Below are 27,999 nucleotides of genomic sequence, written 5' to 3' on the forward strand. Positions count from 1 at the left end.
TGTTAACACAACCGAATTCAGGAGATCATCATCATAACATCCCCCGGCCAGTCTGCAACAATTGAATAAGTGATTCTATTGCTTATTCTAGCTGATTCTTAGGAAACATGAAGCATTTACATTAAACACAATAGTTTGATTATTACATTCCGTAACGGTAAGGAAGACAGGGTGGTCAAACGGCACACTACGGCCTCTTGGTGATGCAAATGTCAGCGGATTCTACTCTCACCGTGTTGATCCAAAATGCCCGCCCAGAAGCTTGGACTTTTAAAAACTAGGAGCTACCGGTCTGCAAATACAAACAAAAAGCAGTGTCGGTGAAGGTCATTAAAAGTTTCTTCTTAAATCATATCAAAGGGGATGTTATTACATTTCAATGGACTAAATCCTTTTTTGATATTTTTTTAAAGCTATTTCGCTACCGGTAGTTTCCGGTGAACAATTTGTTTATTTTCGATTCTCATCCGGGTTTTATCAACAGTTCTGTCGCCATATTTGCGCGATAGGGGCGATCGAGAGATCGCTAGTGAGGTTTTGATCTAGCGTTCATATGAGCGCCAGGGGATATTTAATCCCCATTTGATTTTAGTTCCTTTCTTCAGTTACTTCTGTTTCATTCTTTATATACTTTATCGACGAATCGTAGATATTTTTTATCCTTTCATCGTGTAAACATGGCTTTTTAAAATGAAGTCGCAAGTTTTTGTCAGTGTGTCTGCTTCGCAGCAAGAAGCGAATTCGCTGTCTTCCTTTAGTTTAGTAGGCGTTTATGTTGGAGGAAAGTGTTGGGGGTATGGAGAAAAAAGGGCTACCTCGTCTATCATCGACTCCTGCCAAGTCCAACGGGAGCTTTGATCGCAAAACCGGTTAGTTGCACTGTTTGTGGCCTTGACCTGAGTAAGACTAGAGGGACATTCCATTTCCACAGATGTGTTGTTTCACGTGACCTTAGAGACCCTTGTAACGATTTGAGGGTGCCTGATTTGGTAATCTTGAACATTAGTGTGTTAAATTCATAGCTCAGAATCCAGTGGCATTCTTTAATTATTTTTAATACAGGTCCCTGTGGTCAAGTCAAAGAACATTTGTCGTGAAATTAATTGACGGATTGAACTCTAAACTTAGGCATAATTAATTGGTTTGATTGACGAAAGTGACCCGAGAATGGCTATGTTGTTATCCAAGGAACATCACTAGGACAACGGGAATTGCCTCCCCTGTCGCCGCTTAGGGTGATTCCTTCTTTGACGCATGTAAACGAAATGCATTCCAAACATTCGTACAGTTCATTCCGTGACTCCAAAGGGATCTAAGATTACTTGTTCTGCTTACAAGTGCAGGTTCTGCAAATTTGGAGGCTTAAATGCCTCTGAATATTAGCTATGAATTTAACACATTAAAGTTCAAGATTACCCCTGATTCATTGGGTTAGGGAGGGTTCGAAGTCATAGTCTCTGTGCATCCCAGTACTTAGCAGTAGTTGCAGTTCTAATTCAAGTGTGTCAATAACTATTCCCAGATAATCTAGACTGTCCGGACAGTGGAAATTTGCAACAGCGAGGTACACAAACATACGGAGAAAATAGCCCACAATCTGTTGTATGTAAACATAGACCCACACAGTAAGAGTTCTGTCGGTTTAATAATTAAGGTAGGGGCTACTGTTACGCCTTTTTCAAGTCGTAATTCGACTCAGAAATTCTATAGTTATGGCATGACGTCATTTTACTGTCGTAACCTGCTCACTGCAGGCTTCGGTTACACCTTTGCTTTTCCACGAGTCGTAGAGTCACTCGGCCAGACTTTGATTACGGCGCGGCGTGATCCTACCCGGACATTCTCTAGTTACGACATGACGCCATTTTACTGTCGTAACACGCTCACTATTATTCATGTCCCTTGTTAGGACATACTTGTATGTACTGGTGGTTGATTTTCCAGATCCTCTCAGTGATAGAGGCTTATATGAGGCTCAGTGATGATAGATTTCACAGTTCCTTAAACGGGTTTATTCCGTATTTTTATCTGTACTAAGGCCTAAAAAAAAATAGGTGTTGTTACGGTAACCCGACCTACCCTATTTTTAGGGGCCGACCCTATAACTTTTTAGTTTTTATTACATTTGTAAAAAAAAAAACGAGTGCAGAAAACGCAATGAAAGCGAAAGCGCTCGAGTCGCTCACTTATTTCCCTGTCAAGTAGGTTTAATTTGTACACATTAGAAAAAAAGTTTTAAAAAAAAAGTGATTGCCTACCTTCCTACCCTATTTTTTTTTTGGCCTAATGGTACAGGTGAATGTGGGGAGTGAAGTAGTTGTTTGTTCAACCCATCCCGTTATTTTGTTTCTTCAAACAAGGAATCATTTGTGTATGATTTGTGGTGGAATTTCCTCCATGGTGTGTACTAGGATGTACTGTACTGAAATTCTGAATGTACTATGGGTTATATTTTTCCCATATGTGTACTATGCGTACAGGTTAATTGGAGGGAAAATGTAGTGGTTGTTTGTTTGCATCAGATGGTTTCGTCCTCCATTGATGCAGGCATAGTCCAACTCGCCACACTGCAATGCTTCGTTGAAAGTCTTTCTGGGGGCTCGTTTGCGCTGCACCTGCAGGGTTCGCGACGACCGAACGTAGAGCTGGACGAACGCGTTCGTTTCAAAGTCCGAGATAACTTTTTGCAACCTGTCGAAGGACTCGAGCGTACTTCCTACTGTCAAAACTGCTTCGCTGTGAAGTCCGCTATCCATGACTAAAGAAAACCGGCTTGCATACGGGTAGAAACGCACAATCACTACTAATGAACTGTTGAACACGTCTTTCCTCACTCGACCCACGCTTTAAAATGGCCGCTCAAACCGGAAGTAGAGCGCGGCCCTGGCGGGGAAATGCTTTGTGGCGTAATCAAAGCAAAGAAGAGAAAAGTTGCGGGCGGCGTAAGTGTAGCCACTGCGAATAATTAATATCTTATTCAAGTTGAGTACTGTGTCTGTCGTAACAAATACAATTTGTTTCATTTTGGATAGATCTCCCTAACATAACATTAGTAATGACAATGACATGCAGAATACCAGATTTCTTCTGATTCTATCCAAAGATTTTGAAAAGTGGGTCATAAAATGGTGATGTTGATAGCAAGGGACAAAAGAGGTTTTGTCACAATGTCAGTGCATCTATTTAAAATTTAGCTTACACTAACACTGAGTAACGCAGTATGCAACACACTACATTTTGAAGAAGATAGATCTATCATCCCCTAGAATCTTGGAGTAGATTTTTACAACATGCTGCAGTGCTGATTTCTTATAAATTAATTAAATTGATAGAACCAAGTTTCGCATAATTAGTCCTTTAATAATTAACACACCTAGTGCTGGTTACAACTTACATTAATTTAAATTGCAAGCAGTGGTTTCATTTTTTGTGTGTGCTTATGAATTGGTGTTTTACTGGCAGATCCCAGCAGTGCCAACAAGCACTATGGCCGTCATGGTAAAAGACGTGACAATGCAAATGGACGAGGCACACAGCCCGATTTCTCCACCCGAAAGCCGCTCCCTCAGAAAAGTCGGTCAGCTCTGGACAAAAGGCCGAGACAAAGAGGCGGTGATGGTTATAGACAAAGAGAAGAGGTTTGTTCAACACATAGTGAATTGTTTGTCTTCTTCATGGGCTGCAACTCTCACATACACTCATGAATTGCACAAGTGAACTTTTCTGTGTATTGCCATATTCCCATCCCCCCGCCCCACCATTTAGGCAGCTACACTCTATTGTTAGGGGATAATTACGTGTGGTTGTCGTTGATATTCCAAGAGTAAGAAGTTTTATATGAATACAGTGATAGAATTAACATGTGTCCCATCTCCCCCCTTCCCCTGTCGCGATATAACCTTCGTGGTTGAAAACGACATTAAACACCAAATAAAGAAAGAAAGAAGAAATTAACATGTGTGTTGTGGTAGTACACAGCCCAGCACACAGTGAAGAATTTCAAGAAGAGGAAATCAAATGCAACATTCAATCTGATAATTCTTCCAAATTGAGTAATACATTTTACTTCTGTGTGAGAGAAGAGGGGAGGGGGCTGTCTTACATATTAAGCAAGCAGCACTAAGCTTTTGGCTATTTTATGAGTCATTTGAAGGCACAAACGCACAAGAAATTTAGTATTGTCACAATTTTCTGACTTTAAATATCAAGTTTCGTGTAGTGAGACTGAGAAAAATGTTGCACTCTTTTTGTCTGCTTGCATTCCTTTGAGATGAATTAAAAATACAGATAGTGGATGAAAGAAAGGTGAAACTGCTCTGTAACTGTTCACTTTTCTCCTCCAGCACAAACTAAGTCTCCTAGTCCCGTTCAGAGATTGCTCAAACATGTGTACAGTAGAAATGAGTTTGGCCTGAAACTAAAACAGTAAAAGGGAAGTAAGCCATTCTCAGACCAGGGGAGGTAAGTGTAGTGAATTGCACAAGAGCAGGCAATGTGAAGTGTAATGTGTTGTATGGAACTCAAAGTTACCAGTACAGGAGTAATGCTCTTCATGGATGTGCTTGTGTGGCTAGGTGTTGAGCTGTGCCAAAATACTCAGGTGCCACAGGTGATGTGAATTTGTTTTCTGTGACATTTTGTTCAATGATTTCAGCAGATGAAATCTGTTGGTGTTAGTGTTACGATTTAATTTAAACAGTTCACATCTTTTCTGAGTGGTTCAATACTGAGTCACTGTGTAACTAAGAGGTAGTGTAGGTTCTGGTTGATTGCCTTGTAACGTTTCAAATGTGTGAATGTTGGGCCTGGTTGTCTTTGATGGTCACATAGTTACATCAAAAAGCTCTGACAAACTTTGAAACTTCCTCACAGTCCTAGTTAGAAAGTTGAACTGCAGAGGACATCTACCCAAATCTCTCTCCTCTTTGTGCCTTCTTCTTTGTTCTGTGAAGTTCATCAAAGTTCAAACTTCAGAAAGGTTTTGTGAAACTGATAGAAAACATTTTTGTCAAGTTATAAAAATTATGGGGGAGTTAGTATGATTTATGGAGTGAAGCTGAGGTTTACAAGCTAGCTCGCATAATTTACCTAAAGGTGGACTTCTTCAGTAGTCATTGAGTTATGACGTGAACACTCACAGTACAGAGTGTAGGAGTTCTGGTAAATTTTCGATTATCTTTGGCATAATAAAAGAACAATACTTGCTGAGGGCAAATTTGTTTTTAAATTTGGGGGGGGATTTGGTTTTACATAACCTTATATTTTACAGTGTAGTTCTCAGAGGATGAGGTCAGTCGGACCTGGATTAAAAATATCTATGTTGAAATGTTCTGGCTACCATAAACAACACCATTGTTTGACTTCTTTAAAAATGTTAATAAATATCAGACACCGGGACAGTTTAATATTGTGTTACTCAAAGTCTGCGCGACCCTTGATGGTTGAATTGACGATGTCCACAGGTAGCAGAGAGCGAGGGGACAGAGGCGGATTCTCCATTCCTTCACCAAGGCTATTCTAAGAAGGGCAACCTAAACCACCTGCTCAATTTCCACCTGGCGCCGCGTGAACATGTGGTGGGCTCAAACAGGCGACCCGGGGTCAGAGGACGCCCGAGGGTCACCTACAACAAGGAACGCTACTTACAGGCCAAGTGAGTCGCACAAGTTTGACCCCACTTTGTGTTTGGTAGTACGAGTGAAGCGTAGGTTTTGTGGCTGTGTTGTTTTGCTGTGTTTGGTAGTACGAGTGAAGCGTAGGTTTTGTGGCTGTGTTGTTTTGCTGTGTTTGGTAGTACGAGTGAAGCGTAGGTTTTGTGGCTGTGTTGTTTTGCTGTGTTTGGTAGTACGAGTGAAGCGTAGGTTTTGTGGCTGTGTTGTTTTGCTGTGTTTGGTAGTACGAGTGAAGCGTAGGTTTTGTGGCTGTGTTGTTTTGCTGTGTTTGGTAGTACGAGTGAAGCGTAAGTTTTGTGGCTGTGTTGTTTTGCTGTGTTTGGTAGTACGAGTGAAGCGTAAGTTTTGTGGCTGTGTTGTTTTGCTGTGTTTGGTAGTACGAGTGAAGCGTAAGTTTTGTGGCTGTGTTGTTTTGCTGTGTTTGGTAGTACGAGTGAAGCGTAAGTTTTGTGGCTGTGTTGTTTTGCTGTGTTTGGTAGTACGAGTGAAGCGTAGGTTTTGTGGCTGTGTTGTTTTGCTGTGTTTGGTAGTACGAGTGAAGCGTAGGTTTTGTGGCTGTGTTGTTTTGCTGTGTTTGGTAGTACGAGTGAAGCGCAGGTTTTGTGGCTGTGTTGTTTTGCTGTGTTTGGTAGTACGAGTGAAGCGTAGGTTTTGTGGCTGTGTTGTTTTGCTGTGTTTGGTAGTACGAGTGAAGCGCAGGTTTTGTGGCTGTGTTGTTTTGCTGTGTTTGGTAGTACGAGTGAAGCGTAGGTTTTGTGGCTGTGTTGTTTTGCTGTGTTTGGTAGTACGAGTGAAGCGCAGGTTTTGTGGCTGTGTTGTTTTGCTGTGTTTGGTAGTACGAGTGAAGCGTAGGTTTTGTGGCTGTGTTGTTTTGCTGTGTTTGGTAGTACGAGTGAAGCGCAGGTTTTGTGGCTGTGTTGTTTTGCTGTGTTTGGTAGTACGAGTGAAGCGTAGGTTTTGTGGCTGTGTTGTTTTGCTGTGTTTGGTAGTACGAGTGAAGCGTAGGTTTTGTGGCTGTGTTGTTTTGCTGTGTTTGGTAGTACGAGTGAAGCGCAGGTTTTGTGGCTGTGTTGTTTTGCTGTGTTTGGTAGTACGAGTGAAGCGTAGGTTTTGTGGCTGTGTTGTTTTGCTGTGTTTGGTAGTACGAGTGAAGCGCAGGTTTTGTGGCTGTGTTGTTTTGCTGTGTTTGGTAGTACGAGTGAAGCGTAGGTTTTGTGGCTGTGTTGTTTTGCTGTGTTTGGTAGTACGAGTGAAGCGTAGGTTTTGTGGCTGTGTTGTTTTGCTGTGTTTGGTAGTACGAGTGAAGCGTAAGTTTTGTGGCTGTGTTGTTTTGCTGTGTTTGGTAGTACGAGTGAAGCGTAGGTTTTGTGGCTGTGTTGTTTTGCTGTGTTTGGTAGTACGAGTGAAGCGTAGGTTTTGTGGCTGTGTTGTTTTGCTGTGTTTGGTAGTACGAGTGAAGCGCAGGTTTTGTGGCTGTGTTGTTTTGCTGTGTTTGGTAGTACGAGTGAAGCGTAAGTTTTGTGGCTGTGTTGTTTTGCTGTGTTTGGTAGTACGAGTGAAGCGTAGGTTTTGTGGCTGTGTTGTTTTGCTGTGTTTGGTAGTACGAGTGAAGCGTAGGTTTTGTGGCTGTGTTGTTTTGCTGTGTTTGGTAGTACGAGTGAAGCGTAAGTTTTGTGGCTGTGTTGTTTTGCTGTGTTTGGTAGTACGAGTGAAGCGTAGGTTTTGTGGCTGTGTTGTTTTGCTGTGTTTGGTAGTACGAGTGAAGCGTAAGTTTTGTGGCTGTGTTGTTTTGCTGTGTTTGGTAGTACGAGTGAAGCGTAGGTTTTGTGGCTGTGTTGTTTTGCTGTGTTCGTCCTTTTCTGTTCATGACAAGTTACTAGTATTAACTCATAACTCATAACTCATAACATTGTATTGATCCAACAAAGGAAATTAAATTGGTCATCAGCACATATAGGTCATTAATTAATAATTATAAAAGAAGAAGAGAAGAAAATTTATAAAACCCATGATAACAAAAAAATATCTAAAGTAATATATGTACAACTACAATACCCTTTTTACTTGCACACTTGACACACCGACATACATACATACATTCCATGTTAAAGTGTAGTTAAGAACATCACAGTAATTATATCATTGTTTGGATTAACAGATAAGTTTTTATGTAAATGATGATAACAACAATCCATAATTAACGCTATTGCACTATTCGTGACTGCTGCAGTACACTAGGCAATGGCTAATGTTCAGGTGAACGTAACAGTACTTACAGTGTTTGGCCATATTTGCACAATATTGTGCTGATTGAATGTGTCTTTTGGTGTGAATCTTTACGGAATTATAATTGTTTTGAGGTTAGCATTGTTTGGCTACAAAAGGATGGTGTTTATTGGACATTTTGTATTATACTGATTGCAATCTTTAAATACTGGATCCCTATAATAGCCAACCAGTACCAGTGTGACAATAGTATTGTGTGTTTCATGTGTGTGTGTGTGCATATGTACATGTGTGTGTGTGTGTGTTGCAGCTGCCAGTTTGTGGTGAAGGACAGTGGAGACTACAGCGTGCAGGCCACTGACCCCGACACTCTGGTCAGCTGGGACCTGGTGGAACAAGTGGTACGTCCACCCACACAACAGTGGAACCCCCCTTTTAAGACCCCCCAATTTAAAACTTCCTCCCTTTTAAGACCCTGCTTTTTCAGATGTTCTGTTCATAACCTGTGTAAATGTATCACCATTTAAGACTCCCTCCTTTTTAAGATCTGATTTTCTCAGATTTGTTTGGAGGTCTTACAGGGGAGGGTTCCACTGTAACACAATCCCCATCTGTGGCAGTAATCTATTGGCAAATAATCTGTTCAATTGTTGAGTCCTGATTTAAGGTTAGTGGGCGGGGATGTAGCTCAGTCGGTAGCGCACTGGATTTGTATCCAGTTGGCCGCTGTCAGCGTGATCGTCCCCACGTTCGGCGAGAGATTTATTTCTCAGAGTCAACTTTGTGTGCAGACTCTCCTCGGTGTCCGAACACCCCAGTGAGTACACGCAAGCACAAGACCAAGTGCGCACAAAAAAGATCCTGTAATCCATGTCAGAGTTCGGTGGGTTATAGTAACACGAAAATACCCAGCATGCTTCCTCCGAAAACGGCGTATGGCGGGGTAAAAATCGGTCATACACGTAAAATTCCACTCGTGCAAAAAACACGAGTGTACGTGGGAGTTTCAGCCCACGAACGAAGAAGAAGAAGAAGATTTAAGGTTAGTAATTGGTCATGCGTTTCAATCTTCCACACTTCCTCGCCCACCTTCCATGCTGTTCCTTCCAGGACTATGTGCGCATCATTTGCCTTTTGTTATTTTCTTACAATTTCTTGTTGGCAGGTCACTTTGCTTTGGTGGTATGAAGCGTACAGGAGTTTGAAGTTAGAATCATTGTTGACAAAGCTCAGTTTTAGCATTTAAAGTCTATTTATTGTGCAAGAAGTCGTTTTGGATTTGGTGTCGTTGTGACTTGTGTTCTATTTGTTGCAGCGCACATCCATCCATGAGCAGGCTACCTGTCCCATCTGTCTGCAGAACCCTCTCGCTGGTAGATTCTGTTTTCACGTCATTTGTTTGACTCACCTAAGTTATTGGGGAGTCTTACTCTTAGTAATGAGCAGTGGCTGTCCGCCTGTGGACAACAAAAACCTCAACATTGAGGTTATCTCAGAGGATTTTGAAGTGAGAGCTTTGAAACTGTGCACACTTCTATGGTTTGATGATCTCGTAACATAACCTAAGTGTGGTAGAACCTCGTCAAATGTCAAGGTCACAGCAGGGTCAAGTTGGGGTCATAAAAACTTAACGTTGGGGTTTCCTCAAATGGTTTTGAAGCTAAAGCTTTGAAACTTTACACACTTCTAGGGTTGGATGACCTCACAACATGACCAAAGTCTGGTTGACCCCTGTCAAATTTCAGGGGTCGGAGGGAGGTCATGTTTGATTCATAAAATCAAAAAATATGGATTTCTTGAACGTGTGTTATGTGTGTGACAGGCAAGATCACCAAGTGTGTTATGTGTGTGACAGGCAAGATCACCAAGTGTGTTATGTGTGTGACAGGCAAGATCACCAAGTGTGTTATGTGTGTGACAGGCAAGATCACCAAGTGTGTTATGTGTGTGACAGGCAAGATCACCAAGTGTGTTATGTGTGTGACAGGCAAGATCACCAAGTGCGGCCACGTGTACTGCTGGGCCTGCATCCTGCACTACCTGACTCTGGACGACAAGAGCTGGCGCAAGTGCCCCATCTGCTACGAGGCCATTCACAAGTCAGACCTACGCAGGTCAGTAACACAACACCTCTTGTATTTGTGTGTGTGTGTGTGGGGGGGGGGGGGGGGGGGGGGTTACGATGCAAATTCTGGTCAGAGTATAAAACACAAGTAACCAACCATCTGTTTTGATGTTGCAGTGGTTTTAGTTATTTCTGTTTGTTCTCAACTTCTGAATCATGAAATATGGAAAGAATATTCCCCGAGAACATTATGAAATGTTGTAAGAATATTCTACAAGGACATGGATGGTTGAAGAAAAGTTCAGACTTGGGTGCACTTTAGTGTACAATGATAAATGTATGCAAAAGTGGTAGTGGAATTCAAGACCACTTGCAAGAGAATAGATAGGTTTTATGGCAGTGGTGTTGTGTGTTCTAATAATGGCTGTGTGTTCTAATGATGGCTGTGTGTTCTAATGGCAGTGTGTTCTAATGATGGCAGTGTGTTCTAATGATGGCTGTGTGTTCTAATGATGTCTAATGATGGCTGTGTGTTCTAATGATGGCAGTGTGTTCTAATGATGGCAGTGTGTTCTAATGATGGCTGTGTGTTCTAATGATGGCAGTGTGTTCTAATGATGGCTGTGTGTTCAAATGATGGCAGTGTGTTCTAATGATGTCTGTGTGTTCTAATGATGGCTATGTGTTCTAATGATGGCAGTGTGTTCTAATGATGGCAGTGTGTTCTAATGATGGCAGTGTGTTCTAATGATGGCTGTGTGTTCTAATGATGGCTGTGTGTTCTAATGATGGCAGTGTGTTCTAATGATTGTTGTGTGTTATTTCAGTGTGAAAGTATTGGAGAAGACAGAGCAGAAGGTGGGTCACACCATCACCTTCCAGCTGATGAAGCGAGAGCGCTACAGTACGTACGCCGTGCCCCTCACCCAGTGGCAGGACAGGCAGGGACGTCCACAGAATATAGATGGTAGGTGCACTGCTTTCACACACAGGGGGGGGGGGGGGGGGGGGGGGATAGTATTTCACCTGATGGAGGCAGTCTGTCACAAAAACTGCTGTGCTGTTGACCCAGTGGCATGACTGAAAGGGCTGTTGGCACAATACAGTGGAACCTCCCTTTTAAGACGTCCAAAAGTCAGAAAATCAGGTCTTAAAACAGAAGGAGTCTGTAAATGGAGGGAGATTGACAGAGGTTATCAACAGAAAATCTAAACAAAACAAGGTCTTAAAATAGGGTAAGTTAAATTGGGGGCTTCTACTGACATTTTCTCTCTCCAAAAGATTAAAGTATGTTTATGTCCTATTATTCTGGAGGATTTGTTCACTCTTACTCTCCTGTGTTCAGCTTTCTTCATTATATTGCATTCAACATGCCTGAACTTGACAGAAAGATTCTCACCGAAAATGTAATTTGTGCTTTCAGATTTTCTTCATATTGTGCTCACAATGCCTAACCTTGACAGAATGATTCTTACCCAAATGATGATTTGCTTTCAGATGAAAAGAACACAGAGTTCGCCAAGGTGCTGGTAGCCTCCACTCAGCAGATCCAGGCGGATGTCATCGAAGAGGAACGTCGGGAGCTGCAGCTGCACATGGCCTCTGCAGAGGTTGGTTTTATCATGTGTTGACTAACTTGTTAAAGGCACACAGTCCAGTGAAAACAGTTGTGCTGACTATTTCACACCTGCCCTTTTACATGGGATAAAACCACCCCTCACACCTGGACACATACCAAACAGCAACATCCAGAGTGGGACAGTCTGTGGACTGGGTGGCCGAGTGGTAACGCACTTGCGCTCGGAAGCGAGAGGTTGCGAGTTCGACCCTGGGTCGGGGCGTTAGCAATTTTCTCCCCCCTTTCCTAACCTAGGTGGTGGGTTCAAGTGCTAGTCTTTCGGATGAGACGAAAAACCGAGGTCCCTTCGTGTACACTACATTGGGGTGTGCACGTTAAAGATCCCACGATTGACAAAAGGGTCTTTCCTGGCAAAATTGTAAAGGCATAGATAAAAATGTCCACCAAAATACCCGTGTGACTTGGAATAATAGGCCGTGAAAAGTAGGATATGCGCCGAAATGGCTGCGATCTGCTGGCCGATGTAAATGCGTGATGTATTGTGTAAAAAAAAATTCCATCTCACACGGCATAATAATATGTGAGCGATATAAATTGCATAAAAAAAAATTAAAAAAATAAAAAATCCCTGCGCTTAGAACTGTACCCACGGAATACTCGCGATATAAGACATATAAGCCTCATATTGATTGATTGATTGATTAATTTGACAGATTCACACTAGTGTCGCTACAATATTAATTCATTAACTTCTTCATCTGCGTTCAATATTCATGGCCGTCATATCCTCATCCATGAAGTCCGCAGTCTTCTGCAGTTAGGTAGCGGGTCCCCAGAGCTTAGTGCCTTCATTAACAAAAAATCCCACTCATCTGCATTGATTGCGAAGAAACTTGTATGATTTGGGGAAAACATCAAAAAAGATTGCAGCTGTGTCAAAGCCAATACTTGAAGAAAATGAAAGAGTTATTTCATGAATGTTTCTTTCAAGACAAGCATTGATCTTTGAGGCTCTTTGACCAAAGTTTGTGAGTAGAAGATTGGTAACTGTTTTGTGGTATGTTTTAAATTGCGCTTTTGATAAAGAAATGTTTCGAGGGAAAAGCTTACAGAAAGGTTTTCTTTTTGGTGATGGATGATGTGTGTGTTTGTGTGTGTGTTTGATATTGTTTACTTAAAGTTGAGTGATTGATGTATTGTTTCCTTTGTTACAGCCTTCTGAAGTTTGCTTCATTGAGTCAGCTATGGTGGACTTGGCTGTAAGTATTCTTTGGCTTTACACTTAGACACAAAATGTCATGTCACTTGTAGTCGGTCTGGAAGCTTGAAGAAATCTCCCATTTGTCTATAGCCTTGCAGTTGAATGTGTCAAAACAATAAGCCTGCTGTATGAATGTAGAGAACTCCCCCAAAAGTTGCGTATGGCTGCCTAAAAGCTTGGGTAAAAACGTTCATACATGTAAAAATCCACTTGTGCAAAAATGTCTGCAAAGGGTGAGCTGTAGCTTGCCTAGGACGCTCTGAGAGCTCAACAGGATTGAATGTACAGTGGAGTCCAGCTATAACGAACCTGGGTATAACGAAATCCCGCTTTTAACGAACTGCCATTGATTTCCCGGCAGACAGCCTTCTATTTCTTACTTGTTACTTTCCGACTACAACGAACCTTTTGAACTCATTTGCATAACGAACCCCTCTTATAACAAACACGTTTTCATCGCCCCAGAGCCGTTTTGTCTCTAAAAGTCACAAGGCTACAACGAACTGATGTCAATAATTGTCTCCAAAGACAAAAATACACAAACACAAGTGCACATCGCGTGATGAGCGAACTCTGAACAAACCGCGGGAGGTGCACGGAACAGCCACAGCCACTGTGTTTTCACTATTCCAATCAGCTGCTAAGCTATGACTGTGCTCAGTACACACCAGTACACATCGGGCACAAACACGTTTTCATTGCCCCAGAGCCGCTTTGTCTCTAAAAGTCACAAGGCTACGTGTGCCGAGATCACAGGGCAGCTGGGTGGCCTTGTTTATAGACACTCAGCGACCTTCTTCCCAGGGGTCATTGACCTAGTTTTAGCTATGAGAGGTGGTTCTCCTTTCATATATGGCTGGGGGAAGGGAGAGAGAGAGAGGGGGGTAGCTGGCTAAACTCAGTGGGGTGTCTGGTGTCACTGTCAGCAGGAAGATCATTGGAGAGAAATAGAGAGGTGCACTCTTCCACACAGTTTCCAAGCATAAGTTGTCACGGCTTTAGGGTAGGCAGCGAGGGAGAGTGAGAGCGGTGTTGTGTTTAGTGTATTTCCGACTGAAGAGTGAAAAGTCACTGCCACAAGATCGGCATGCAGTCAATAAAGCCAGACAAAAAGAAAATAAATAACTTGATTATGACATGCAGCTCTATGCTGCTTTTTATTTAAACTGGTTTTCAAAGGTTATTCTTGCAAAGCATCTGCACATGTGCCTCTGTGCTGTGTTTGTGTGGCTGCTTTCGTATGTCAGTGCATGGTGAGTGCGGTCACTGCCTTGAGGATTTATTTTATCTCTTCTTTTCAACACCATTCATACAAATCATTTTTTACAGAACGTTTAAAGAAATATTAGGAGTTTGTTGTTATTGTTTAGTAGCCACAAGAAGTGGTTAGCATAGACTCAATCCTGTTGTTTGTGTGTCTCTGTGTGAGTGTATGGGGGAGGGGGTGGTGTGGTCACCCCTCTCGTGAGGTTGAAAACTCTACAGCGAATTACTGATATAGCGAACTAAAATGCATCTCCCTTGAGATTCGTTGTACCCGGACTCCACTGTATAAGGTCGGTGTCAGACTGTCAAGTCAAGTCAAGTCAAGTATTTTATTGTTTTGGGCCCAGAGGGCTTTGAAACAAAGATATAACTTTAACAAAAAAAGGTAACAAATCAGACAGTTAATATATGTATACAAATTGAGCGGACAAATACAACAATACTATACGACCAAATTAAATTGGCAATATACACTTCCATACATGCAAACAAAAAGAAAAATAGGTTTAACAAAATCAGGTAAGAAATCAGGCAGATAATATGTCACAGCCAAAGGTCTTTCTTGCTTCAGGAGCGTGAAGAAATTCTCAAGGGCAAAGCGGAGGCAGAACAGGAGAACGCGGAGCTGTTGGAACAACTAGAGGGTGCCACAGGCAGCGACCATAGCGACAAGGACGACAGCCAGGGTGGAGGGGTGGGGGGAGCAGCAAGTGTTCAGCCGACCGTGACGCAACCGCTTCCCGTCAACATGTCTTTTGATGGATCCAAGGTAATGTCCCTTTGTTGCCTTGTACCACTCCGATACATTATACACGTCTTGCTATTGTAAAAGTGGTGAAAGATTAAAAGGTTGGACTTGCATGCGCATTTCTTTGCTCTACTGCTATTTTTACCGCTAACTTCTCCTCTTCAAGACTGCGGATTTTGTATCTCTGCTGTAAATGTTAAACCCTGCAGTAATTATGGACAAGAACTGGCCTAGATTTGAGAGTTTCTTTTATTGCTAGCAAGATAAGAGGTGTGTGTGAATGATAGATGCGCTCATGTAATCACGGTGAAGTTGAACGGTCCCCTGATGCAGGATTGTCATGTTTTCAGATTCGCAAGCAGTACGCCGATGCCTTTGACGAGCTTGAAGAGGAGGAGGATGAAGAGGAGGAGAGTGTTGTCTCCCTTGACCTGTCTGACGCTGAGGGGGAGGATGACAGAGAGTCGATGGGAAGCAGACTGTCCGTGTCTAGTCCTGTGTCGGACCCTGACGCTTCTCAGCCCGTGCCTATACCTTCATGCCACTCTGTGTCGAGCTCTGGTATGTGTGTCTGTCAACACACTGTGTGTTGAGGTCTTGGTGTCCGGTATTTTAGCACGGCCCGCTCCCCCTTCAACCACACCCCCATCCCACACCTTTGCAAGCATTGAAGCAGATTCTGGTGCTTACTTTGTTTCTGGAAGTCATCTTTATAGTAATCAGTTTACAGGGGATAGCTGGTCTCTGGTGAAGTGCGTACAGTCAGTAGTAACAGTAGGCCATTTCTGTTTGTGTCCACTGTTGTGATTGAGCACCAAACCAACCACTGACTCTCCTGTGTGCAGAAGACGTGCAGAGCCTGTCGGCAGACAGTGTCAGCATGCTGCCCCCGGAGCTGGCCGCTGAGGCCACCATGACGGCCGAGGAAGCCGTGCAACAGCTGACCCTTCCCTCCGACCTTGACCGTAACGACAACAGCGCCGGTCATCGCAGGGGCGGCAAGAATCTATCGAAGAAAGCGTTCTACTTCTACCAAGGTGGGTTGGAGGAGGCGTCAGTGTGTGCATGTTCTGTGGAGAGAGCCATGTGTGTTGGTGTGTCTCATGTAAGATGTGTGACTGCTCTGTCCTTCCAATGTTGCATATCTGTTTCTCTGTTGCGTGTGTCATTTGGAAGTGGTATGGTGGCATGTTTTTGTGAGTTTTTCCAATTTTGTGGTACCCCTCTTTACTCATAAAACTTGAAACCATTAATTAAGTAGATGTGCAACGCCAAGGCACTGCATACCCCAGCGAAAGACAAACCTCTATATCTCTCTCTCTCTCTCTCTCTCTCTCTCTCTCTCTCTCTCTCTCTCTCTCTCTCTCTCTCTCTCTCACACACACACACACACACGAACACACACACACGAACACACACACACCTCAAGTTACACACGTACAAAAATACACTCACTCACACGCACTCACTCACTCTCTCACACACACGTCATACACACAAAACACACCCCCATACGCACATATAGACAGACGGACATACACACCTTTACAAACAAACACTTACGCACACGCACAAACACACTCCCACCCACCCACTCTCCCGCAGTGGGGCACTGCGGTTATGAAATTAAAGGCCCCTCCTGTTTTTGGAACCGCAGGAGCTTTCTAGTTTGCTGTTAGGTAGATTTTTGGTTCCTCTTTCCTGTCATGCTCTCTTTTTCTTCATGAATTCTTTTCTTTTTTCTGCCTTCTTGCTCATTCACCTGTATTTTTTCCAAAAATCTCTTCTCTTGCCGCTTGTCTCGCGATTCATGTATAGTTTAATCTGTTAGTGTTCTGATGTAAGTCCAGCAGTAGATAGGTTAAGCCTATTTTAACATACTGGAAACTGGTAATCTTCCAGTAGGTATTAATTTAGTTTTACTAAAGCCTGCTGGGACACAAGTAATGGGTTAGTGCATTTGTAAACAGGAATCGCTTGACAAGTGGCCCCCTTCATCCCCCCCTTCCTCGTCCTGATATGGCTCTGCGTAGTCGGCTGGACGTTAAGCAACAAATAAATAAATAAATAAATAAAACCCACCCACTCTCTCTCTTTCTCTCTCTTTCTCTCTTATACAAACAGACACTCACACACTCACACACACACACACATTGACTCACACAAATCTCATACACACAAAACACACACTTATACGCACATACACGGTTGGCCTAGTGGTAAGGCGTCCGCCCCGTGATCGGGAGGTCGTGGGTTAGAACCCAGGCCGGGTCATACCTAAGACTTTAAAATTGGCAATCTAGTGGCTGCTCCGCCTGGCGTCTGGCATTATGGGGTTAGTGCTGGGACTGGTTGGTCCGGTGTCAGAATACTGTGACTGGGTGAGACATGAAGCCTGTGCTGCGACTTCTGTCTTGTGTGTGGCGCACGTTATATGTCAAAGCAGCACCGCCCTGATATGGCCCTTCGTGGTCGGCTGGGCGTTAAGCAAACAAACAAACAAATACGCACATAGACAGTCGAACACACACACCTTTACAAACAAACACCATATACACACTCATACACACACAAACATACACACAAACTCAGACACACACAAACATACACACAAACACATTCACACACACACACACACACACACACACACACACTCTCTCTCTCAAACACACACACACACACGGTCACACACGCACACACACACACACACACACACTCACTCACACGCACTCACTCTCTCACAAAAACTTCATACACACAAAACACACACCCATACGCACATATGGACAGACGGACATACACACCTTTACAAACAAACACACATACACGCACACACATACACTTATGCCCACACACACACACTCACACACACAGGAGTACAGACTCATGCACGCGTGCGCGCACACACACACACACACACACACACACACACACACACACACACACATACGAGTACAGACTCATGCATGCGTGCGCACGCAGACACACACACACACACACATACACACACACACACAGTAACACTAACACATGTGCTCAAAATGAACACAAACACACACACTGCGCGAGAGAGAAAGACTACAGGGAGGCATGACGTCATGATGCAATAATTGACGTCAAAGACTTTTGACCGTGACGTAATCTTCTCACGCGAGCTTTATCCACAGTCTTGAACAACCACACACAAATAGACTTGGAAAGTACAGAATTTCTACCCGTCCAAAGCGGCCTTGGGTGGCGTTTGCTCAAAAAATGGGGGCGACTATTGCACCCACCGTATTTTTGTTAGTATGGTCCCAATTTTTGGTGAACTTCCATCTCCAACTGTAGCACGTAGCCGGGCACAAAGAATCCTTCTTTATCATGTATTATCGGTGTGAACATTTCTCAAGTCGATTACAGTATGTGGGATACCTCCAGCTTCGCTGGGATCAATCTGTTTCTTAATAGCGCATTGGTGGGTGGTTTTTTTTGTGCTGTTTGTATTGTGTGGTTGTTTTATTGAAATCATATGGTTTTGTTGTTGTTTTCAGCCAGTGACGGTCAACACATCTACCTGCACTCGGTCAACGCTCGCTGTATTGACGACCAGTACAGAGGTCTGGAGCATGGACCCCACACCATCACCGCTAGCATTGTGGACAAGGAGATCGCCTTCATGACACAGGTAGGTGGTTGTAACACGCTTCATATACACACCTCACACCATCACAGCTAGCATTGTGGACAAGATCACCTTCATGACACAGGTAGGTGGTTGTAACACGCTTCATATACACACCTCACACCATGACAGCTAGCATTGTGGACAAGATCACCTTGATGACACAGGTAAATACAGCTCAGCTATATACAGTGCAACCTCCCTTTCAACTCCTTCAAAAATAAAAATAAATCAACTTGTAAAAAGGAGGGAGTCTCAAAAAGCAGGGAGTATTATAATGGGGGTTCATTTGCAAGAGTTATTAACAGAAAATATGGAAATGTGAGGGCTGGATACAGTGGAAGTCTTCAAACCGGGGTTGTTGGGTGAGTGGGGGTCCCACCATCAGATGAGATGGGCTTCCACTATATTTGAAACTTTGTTCCTTTTGTGCATTTGTAGAAATAGGAAACTGCGGTTATGGTTACATTTTCTTATGCAGAAGCCTCTTATTAAAAACCAACGACAAGAAATGAACGGTTGTTTTGATTGGGAGCTGGTTTACGCTAGTGTTGACTTGAGTTTGATGACAAAATGTTATCACTATGGATCATAGAATGTGAGAGGAGACAGTGTGTCAACTTCCTCAGATTGGTACCACGTCTCTTTGTCTCTGTGCTGTGTAAAATAGGTCACACATTATTGAACAGTAGATTGCTTCAAGATACAATGTAGCATCAAAAGTTGTTCAGCATTCGGCGTTGGTTGTTCTGTTTGGGAATATATATATATATAATTACAGTCAACTCTAAAAAAAAACCAGGAAATTTACAAAATCCCTGAAAAGTTTAGTAAATCTAGATAGGGACATCTACGGGGATTTTGTAAATTTCCTGAAATGTTCTTGCCGAATTTACTTCACAGGAAAAATGTGTATTGAAGTTGTTAAAAATGTTCATCACAGTTGTTGGTGTGATTTCAGGACATTCGTCAGCGTCTGCGCTACCTGAGTCACCTGCCCCTGACCTGTGAATTCCAGGTGGCTGAGGTGAAGCTAGAACCCCCGGTTGTGTCCCAAGAGACGCTGCGTCGCTTTGCTGGTTTGTCACATTCTGGTTTCCTTACATGTTTCATCAATGTATCGATTTGTTCTTGCTTAGTCACGTCTTCAAAATAGAAATGCATTGTTATTATTATTATTATTATTATTATTGTGATCATTTTTATGCGCCTAATCTAGATATAGCCCTAGGCGCTTACATATTAATTTCTGCCGTTTGAAATGGAATTTTTTACAGACAGACAAACAGATATTTTTTACACACAATATATAACGCATTCACATCGGCCAGTAAAGCTCAGTAGCCTATTAGGCGAGCATTCACCTTTCACGGCCTTTATTCCAAGTCAAACGGGTATTTGGTGGACATTTTTATCTATGCCTATACAATTTTGCCAGGAAAGACCCTTTTGTCAATCGTGGGATCTTTAACGTGCACACCCCAATGTAGTGTACACGAAGGGACCTCGGTTTTTCGTCTCATCCGAAAGACTAGCACTTGAACCCACCACCTAGGTTAGGAAAGGGGGGAGAAAATTGCGGCCTGACCCAGGGTCGAACACGCAACCTCTCGCTTCCGAGCGCAAGTGCGTTACCACTCGGCCACCCAGTCGTTACCACTCGGCCACCCAGTCCCCATTGTCAGTCATTGTCTGAAAGCAGCTTCTGTGTCCAAATTGTCTCTAAAAGAGTTTGGTGTGAGGTAGTACAAAGAAACTAGATTTGTCACTTTTATCAGAAGACAAAGGCCATTGGCCGCTACAAAGAGGAAATGATTTGTGGTAATTGAGATGAAAGCCAGATTGCTGATTGTAACACAAGATTTGTGAAGTTAAAGTAAAATCTTTGTGCTGTAGTGTGTTTGGAGAGTGCTTGAGGTATTAGCAGCACAGTGGTGTGAGGAAGATTGCAGCCTGTATGCTGTAGTGTGTTTGGAGAGTGCTTGAGGTATTAGCAGCACAGTGGTGTGAGGAAGATTGCAGCCTGTATGCTGTAGTGTGGAGAGTGCTTGAGGTATTAGCAGCACAGTGGTGTGATGAAGATTGCAGCCTGTATGCTGTAGTGTGGAGAGTGCTTGAGGTATTAGCAGCACAGTGGTGTTTGAGGTATTAGCAGCACAGTGGTGTGATGAAGATTGCAGCCTGTATGCTGTAGTGTGGAGAGTGCTTGAGGTATTAGCAGCACAGTGGTGTGAGGAAGATTGCAGCCTGTGTGCTGTAGTGTGGAGAGTGCTTGAGGTATTAGCAGCACAGTGGTGTGAGGAAGATTGCAGCCTGTATGCTGTAGTGTGGAGAGTGCTTGAGGTATTAGCAGCACAGTGGTGTGAGGAAGATTGCAGCCTGTATGCTGTAGTGTGGAGAGTGCTTGAGGTATTAGCAGCACAGTGGTGTGATGAAGATTGCAGCCTGTATGCTGGATACGTGCTGTGTTGACAGGGCCACTGAAGCAGAGGGCACAGAACCGACAGAAAGTCAAGCGGGAGGATCGCCGCCAGGCCAGGAAGCAGACCATGGAGGAGAGAAAGTCCTACGGATTTTGTGAGTGCCACATTTTGCCGTCTCTTTGGTGCTGGTTTATAGTTAGACAGACAAGGTCTGATAATTGCTAGAACTTTCCGTGACCAGATGTTCTGTTCCTCGATTGACAGATTTTCTGATCAGGAATCGTTTAGATCATTTAATCATTTTAATCTGATCTGTCATGAAAGTTTCTTTGACAAGTATTTTTCTAATCCGAAACTGTTTTCTTGTTCTACGGGTGTATTTTCTCATTAGGTTCACATGTGGTGCAGCGTTTAGATTTGCATGACAGTCTGTTGGTGTTGACACTTCTCAGCATGGACTTGATTTCATTTCATTTCATACTCTCTTGTCTCATTGCATGACAGTTTGGGTCACTTCTATCCAGGGGAAAGCTAGCAGCAACAAGAGTAGCGCTAACCAGGTGTGTTCATGGTTGGGTGTAATCAGCCACCTGCGCTTATGGCAGAATGACCGAGGTCTTCTATGTGCTACAGCTGTGGGTGTCTGTTGGACTTGAGGGTGGGACATGGATACAGTCGCAGTCAAAACGTTGACCCATGTCCGGCCTGGCCTGGATTGGAACCTGTGACCCAAAGATGACAGGTCCAGAGCTGTACCAACTGAGCTATCAGAGTTGTTGTGACGTTGCTGTGTGTGTTTCAGTCCCAGACCTACAGCTGTCGCTGGACAGCACTGACCACTTCCCGGCCCCTGTTTCTGACCTGGACGAGCGACGTCGCCTGTCTTCTCTCTCTGACGCCAGCCTGACCTCCCCCACCATCCCCTGTCCCCTGGGTAAGCTCCTCTCCACATCTTTTGATTCACTCACCACTTCTGCTCTATGCTCAATTCAACTCTTCTTTCCCACAAGAATCTTAAACAAATCTTAAATCTTACTTCCCTTTGTTTATCAGATCTTCTCTCTTGCATAACAAGCTGGATTTTGTTGCCCCTCAGTGTCCTGGTGTGGTGTGCAGGAGAAAGTACCCAAACTGAGTGGGAAGCAGGGGCTGGGTTGGAACGGCTGAATCTGGCCCAGCGCTTGGTTCCCCTAGTTGGGCTTTTTGTTGTGCACACCTCCCCAGGACATCATGGAAAATGCAGTTAATGGTTTAGCCTGGCGTCTGCCCCAAAACAGTCAAACCACCCATACAAGGGATTCCTTTTCCTTCCCTTGTCATTGTGTGTGTGGCTTTCTGTATGTCACGGTATTCACACAAGTTGTTATCTTCATTGCAGAGCTGAATGCCAATGCTACAGAGTTTGTGCCCCGACCAAAGGCCGACCAGTCGCCCCCAGAGATCGTGCCCATCTCCTTTGCTGCGGTAAGTGCTTGGATGTGCATTCCTCTCTTTTCATCACAATCATATTCTGCTCAGACTGTTATTGTCTTTCTGTTGGTGGGAATTGTGTTTTAAGAAGACTTTTTTCACACACCAGAAAGAAGTTATACTGCTCGGCTTTGAGACAACACATTATTTCCAGCTTTGGGAGGGGGGCAGAGGTCAAAGGAAAGGGTTTTCAGAATGGATTGTTTGAGGTTGAGTAAGGCTACATATTATGGTTATGCTCACTGCTCTGCTCTGCTCACTGATCATGTGATCTGACCGCTCGCAAAAAGGACAGGCACTCTGTTTGCCATCAGCATTTGGTGAAACGCCTGAACTCATTTGAAATCATCAAAGCCTTTGCTGCCGTTTTGAAGTGCCAAAGTTTTTCACCAAGGGAGAGTAATAATGCCAAGGACTGTCCTAAACTGTAAAGATTAGCCTGAACCTCTGTGGCTATTTTGGCAAATGTAAAAGTAAATTCCAGCAACATCCCTGTACAGTGGAACTCCCTTTTAAGACATGCACGAATCTGAGGAAATCGGGTCTTAACAAGGGGGGAGTCCAAACACGGAAGTAAATTAACTTAATTAACAGAGGATACGAACAGAACAGGTAAAAATACAGGTCTTAAATTGGGGGGTATTAAAAGGGGGTTCCACTGTACAAGAGCTTACGCTGCGTGTGACTGACCGTTGCAGAAGTTGAAGCAGCCTGCGCGCCCCACCCCAGTGTCCTCCAACACCACGTCCACCGCTTGGCCTGCCGCTAGCGGCCCCCCGCTGCCTAAGCGTCGCCCAGACTCTGATGAGAGTGACAACGAGGACCGCGTGCCTGTGCCAGCCTTCAACCACTCGTTCAGCGACGCCATCACCAGCGCTCTGCAGACCGTGACGATCAAGGAACCAGGTAGGGGGCACCCACTATATGGAATGGGGGGGGGGGGGGGGGGTCAGGTTAGGGTTATGACTTGTGGGGTGGGAGTCTTGGTGGGCATGAGAAAAATGTGAGGATGGTGTAGAGAATACACATGGATCTTGGGGAGCCGGGTCAGGGACAGTTTGGGTTGGAATACGGGTGGGGGGTGTCACATTTAATGCAGGTCTCTTGTTAAAAAGGGGTAGAGGGGGGGCTAGTCTGGAGGGGGAGAGGTTCGCGATGACCAGCCATGAGACGGTCAAGGCAATCAACTTGATATTACTAGTCAAGGTCTCCAGAACTTGATGTTACTCGTCAAGGTCTCCAGAACAAAGCCCCTGCCAGTTGTGTGGCTAGGTTTGTCACAGGTCTGGAATACACTGTTAGAGATGGCATTTTATATAAAATTTTGATCATTATTATACTCCTGACATCACACATGCTGTCTCTGTTGTGTCCTGTGTGTAATTTTGTTTGCGTGATGGTCAACTGCGTGTCTGTGTGTGCAGGCGACCAAGGGGCTGGGGCAGGGAAGGGCGGAAAGAAGAAGAAGAAAGAGAAGAAACTGCTGTTCAGCACTTCCATGATGCGCAGGTAGAGAGACAGTGACTGGAGTCTGCGTCTCAAACCACTCCCACGCAGCCCGCAGGTATTAGTTTTGAGCAGGAAACATCACACGTGGTACACTTGATTTTGGAGAGCCAAGATGCAAGACGTTGTATGAAGAGACTTCAGTTGTGGCAATACCAGACATCCTGAAACCTCTCTCTGCAGTCACCCTGCTCAGCTCAATCTATCAGTGGACACAAAATGGGAAGAAAAAGAAACTTTAGCATGTGCAAGAAAGGAAGCTGCCGCCTGTTTCCGTGTTTGACTGTGACATAGATGTGAACCTCCCCCTGGTGTTTGACCCTTTCTACAACGCTGCTGTTGGTCTGTGAAGGGCAGTCCTCCCTGTGAGAACAGTTCTCCTCACCATCTGGGATCTGGTCAGGCTTTACATGGGATAAGATCATCACTCCGCTTGGTCACATCCCCACAATCAACATCTTGACTGCTTCATGGGCAGGCTGGGATTTTGGGATGATCTCATCTTGCAAAAAGCTGCTTGTCATTGTTATCAAATTAATCCATCCAAAAATGTTGACTGTGTACAGACAGCTCACCCAGGCAGTTGATGGTTGGTGTGTGTTCCAGTGTGGGAGTGATGTTATTCAGTGTAATAGCCTGGACACATCTGAGATGGTCGGTGGAAATGTTTACAGGAGAAGGACTGTGCCTTTCAACAATCAGTCTCCCGCTGTAACTGTACATGTCAAACAAAAGTACAATACCAAAAAAGTACATAACTACAAATTTAAAAAATAAGTAAATACAGCAAAAACGATGGAATTGAATGAAGTAAATTTAGTTATTGAATAAACAAATGGTTGAGAAGAGGAATTCTCTTGATTGTTGATCTGTTGTGTATGCCAGATGCGTTTCCTGAACTTAGTTTTGAAGAGCAAAGTGATCTTTCCCAACCTTTGTTTTGGTTGGTAAGAGATAATCGCTATCATCCACTGACAACCTTTGTTTTGGTTGGTAAGAGATAATCGCTATCATCCACTGACAACCTTTGTTTTGGTTGGTAAGAGATAATCGCTATCATCCACTGACAACCTTTGTTTTGGTTGGTAAGAGATAATCGCTATCATCCACTGACAACCTTTGTTTTGGTTGGTAAGAGATAATCGCTATCATCCACTGACAACCTTTGTTTTGGTTGGTAAGAGATAATCGCTATCATCCACTTTCTTTCTTTCTTTATTTGGTGTTTAACGTCGTTTTCTCCCGCAGTGGGGCACTGCGGTTATGAAATTAAAGGCCCCTCCTGTTTTTGGAACCGCAGGAGCTTTCTAGTTTGCTGTTAGGTAGATTTTTGGTTCCTCTTTCCTGTCATGCTCTCTTTTTCTTCATGAATTCTTTTCTTTTTTCTGCCTTCTTGCTCATTCACCTGTATTTTTTCCAAAAAATCTCTTCTCTTGCCGCTTGTCTCGCGATTCATGTATAGTTTAATCTGTTAGTGTTCTGATGTAAGTCCAGCAGTAGATAGGTTAAGCCTATTTTAACATACTGGAAACTGGTAATCTTCCAGTAGGTATTAATTTAGTTTTACTAAAGCCTGCTGGGACACAAGTAATGGGTTAGTGCATTTGTAAACAGGAATCGCTTGACAAGTGGCCCCCTTCATCCCCCCCTTCCTCGTCCTGATATGGCTCTGCGTAGTCGGCTGGACGTTAAGCAACAAATAAACAAACAAACAAACGTCGTTTTCAACCACGAAGGTTATATCGCGACGATATCATCCACTGACAACCTTTGTTTTGGTTGGTAAGAGATAATCGCTATCATCCACTGACAACCTTTGTCTTGGTAAGAGATAATCGCTATCATCCACTGACAACCTTTGTTTTGGTTGGTAAGAGATAATCGCTATCATCCACTGACAACCTTTGTTTTGGTTGGTAAGAGATAATCGCTATCATCCACTGACAACCTTTGTTTTGGTTGGTAAGAGATAATCACTATCATCCACTGACAACCTTTGTTTTGGTTGGTAAGAGATAATCGCTATCATCCACTGACAAAACACTGCTTGAGAGCATTTTATGAAGGTGTTGAGAACCTGTGTCGGTGCACTGTTAATTGTAAGATTGTTGTGAGTGGTACCACACACTGACTGGCAGAGATTGAAGAATGGTGGCAGCGGTAAGCACTTGCTCTTTGAGAGCATCAAGTTTTCACACTGACAGCCGTTCTTTAACTGATTTGCCACAGTTTTAAATCAACTGTGCCCTGTACTCGTTCACACTTGGTCAATCTGAAACTTTTCATGAAATGCTTATGTACATGTCTTTTGTCGGAGAGATGATGCCTTCATTGCTGAGCATTTTACAAGGGGGTTCAGAGCGTGTGTTCTGCACAATTGTTTGGTTTGTTTAGTCATGCCAAGACCAAGGGTAAAGTAAATACTAAAAACATCGTCATCATCATCGTCTTCACTGGAATGAACGTCTCGGTAAGGCTTCCATTCAAGCGTTGCTTTCTATCAAGGGTGCCTGGGTGAAATAGAATGTTGCAGAACTTTACGGAACAGGACTATACATGCACAACAATCTAGCGTGTACGTGGTCTAGGGGGTAATACTCTGTCAAATTACAAAAGACTGTTGCAAATTAATTGTGTGTATGTCAAATGATTTTGATCAAAACTGTTGAGAGGCAACAGAGTTAAAGCAATGTCACAAGGAGCCTGTGTGTATTGGGGCTGGGTTATTGCACATCATTGAATAGATCCATCTTGGTTGGCAGAAATAAGACCACACCTAGTTGCAGGGTTTTCTTCCCTCCACACAAAAAAAGAGGAAAATCAAGAGAAAACTGTTTTACTTGAGTTTGTTCTATTTGTAGTACATGTAATGACAGAATTTTGTGTTGTTTATATTTTGTTTCATACTATTTCATGGTTGATGAGAAAGTTTGGTGAAGCATTCAAGGCTCGGATATCGGCTCGTTCTGTTAGAATAAAAAACAAGAAGACAGGTTGGTTATTGATAAGTTTGATCATACTAGACAAAACAACAGTCCTAAATTCGTCAACATAGTAATCTTTGAAGTGGACAGACATAATGAGAATTTTGTCATTTCTTTTAACTTGTTGGTGTACCTTATCAGAGGATAAAAGTTGCAGTCAATTTAGAAAGAACAAAATGTGCTGTTTCACCTTTGAGAAGAATTTCACAATTTTAATCTTGTCAAGGTTCGGTGATTTGTGAATTGACAAGTACTTTTATTTTATTTGAAATCTGAGAAGAATTACATTTTTTGATTAAAATGATTTCACATTAAATTTTTAAAGTAACAGGTTTGGTTGTGGTTTGATGATTGCTTTTTGATGTACATGCGTTTTGTTTTAATTTGATTTGAAATCTGCTGAGTTCTCAGTAAGCTTGACACAAAGACAAAGTTGTCAGAATGTAGCACGGTGTGTTTAGTGCCAGGAATCATGATTTGTATTGTTACTGCTTGTTTCTGTGATTGGTATGGTGTGCTGCATGATTGATGTGTCATTAATCCTGCATGTACACATTCCTGGTCACTTCTGTGGAGGGATAAAGTAACCCCTGGTGTAAATTCTTCTTCTTCTTCAGCGTTCCAGAATTTTCTGGTTACGTGTGAGCTCGTTTGCCCATTTGGGTTCCCCACACTATACTCTGAGAGCATAGTCAGCTTCACTCCGATTTCGTTGAGTAGGCATGCTGGGTATTTTCGTGTTTCCATAACCCACCGAACTCTGACATGGATTACAGGATCTTTTCCGTGCGCACTTGGTCTTGTGCTTGCGTGTACACACGAAGGGGGTTAAGTCACTAGCAGGTCTGCACATAAGTTGACCTGGGAGATCGGAAAAATCTCCACTCTTAACCCACCAGGCGGCAGCGACCGGGATTCGAACTCCCGACCTCTCGATTACGAGGCCGACGTCTTACCACCACGCCACTGCGCCCGTCATTGGTGTAAATAAAGTTGTGCCAACCCTTCGTGGAAAGAGTTTGTGGCTTGTGACTTGGACTGCTTTGTGTATTCCCTTCTCTGTACATATCTCCTGCTTTTGTTTCCTTCTAGGCCTAGGGAACACAAATATAACAAGTCGCGTAAGGCAAAATGA

General features: G+C 43.5%; 2 protein-coding genes across 2 annotated transcripts in view; both read left to right on the plus strand.

The window, feature by feature from the left end:
• LOC138975223 (lysosomal phospholipase A and acyltransferase-like) overlaps positions 1 to 27,999 on the plus strand; it is a 204,536-nt gene that overhangs the window by 70,236 nt on the left and 106,301 nt on the right. The gene's annotated exons all lie outside the window — the stretch shown is intronic.
• LOC138975204 (E3 ubiquitin-protein ligase RNF10-like) lies at positions 485 to 27,871 on the plus strand. Its single transcript, XM_070347859.1, has 19 exons — positions 485 to 869; positions 3,463 to 3,638; positions 5,463 to 5,653; positions 8,209 to 8,299; positions 9,214 to 9,271; positions 9,886 to 10,012; positions 10,791 to 10,930; positions 11,461 to 11,573; positions 12,757 to 12,801; positions 14,641 to 14,838; positions 15,168 to 15,378; positions 15,663 to 15,854; positions 18,351 to 18,484; positions 19,443 to 19,560; positions 20,957 to 21,058; positions 21,707 to 21,838; positions 22,283 to 22,368; positions 23,073 to 23,280; positions 23,799 to 27,871. Exons 1-19 carry the CDS (start codon positions 773 to 775, stop codon positions 23,885 to 23,887), a joined length of 2,508 nt encoding a protein of 835 aa, XP_070203960.1. The 5' UTR covers positions 485 to 772; the 3' UTR covers positions 23,888 to 27,871.

Source organism: Littorina saxatilis, linkage group LG9 (assembly GCF_037325665.1).
Source record: "Littorina saxatilis isolate snail1 linkage group LG9, US_GU_Lsax_2.0, whole genome shotgun sequence".
NCBI classification, from domain to species: Eukaryota; Metazoa; Mollusca; class Gastropoda; order Littorinimorpha; family Littorinidae; genus Littorina; species Littorina saxatilis.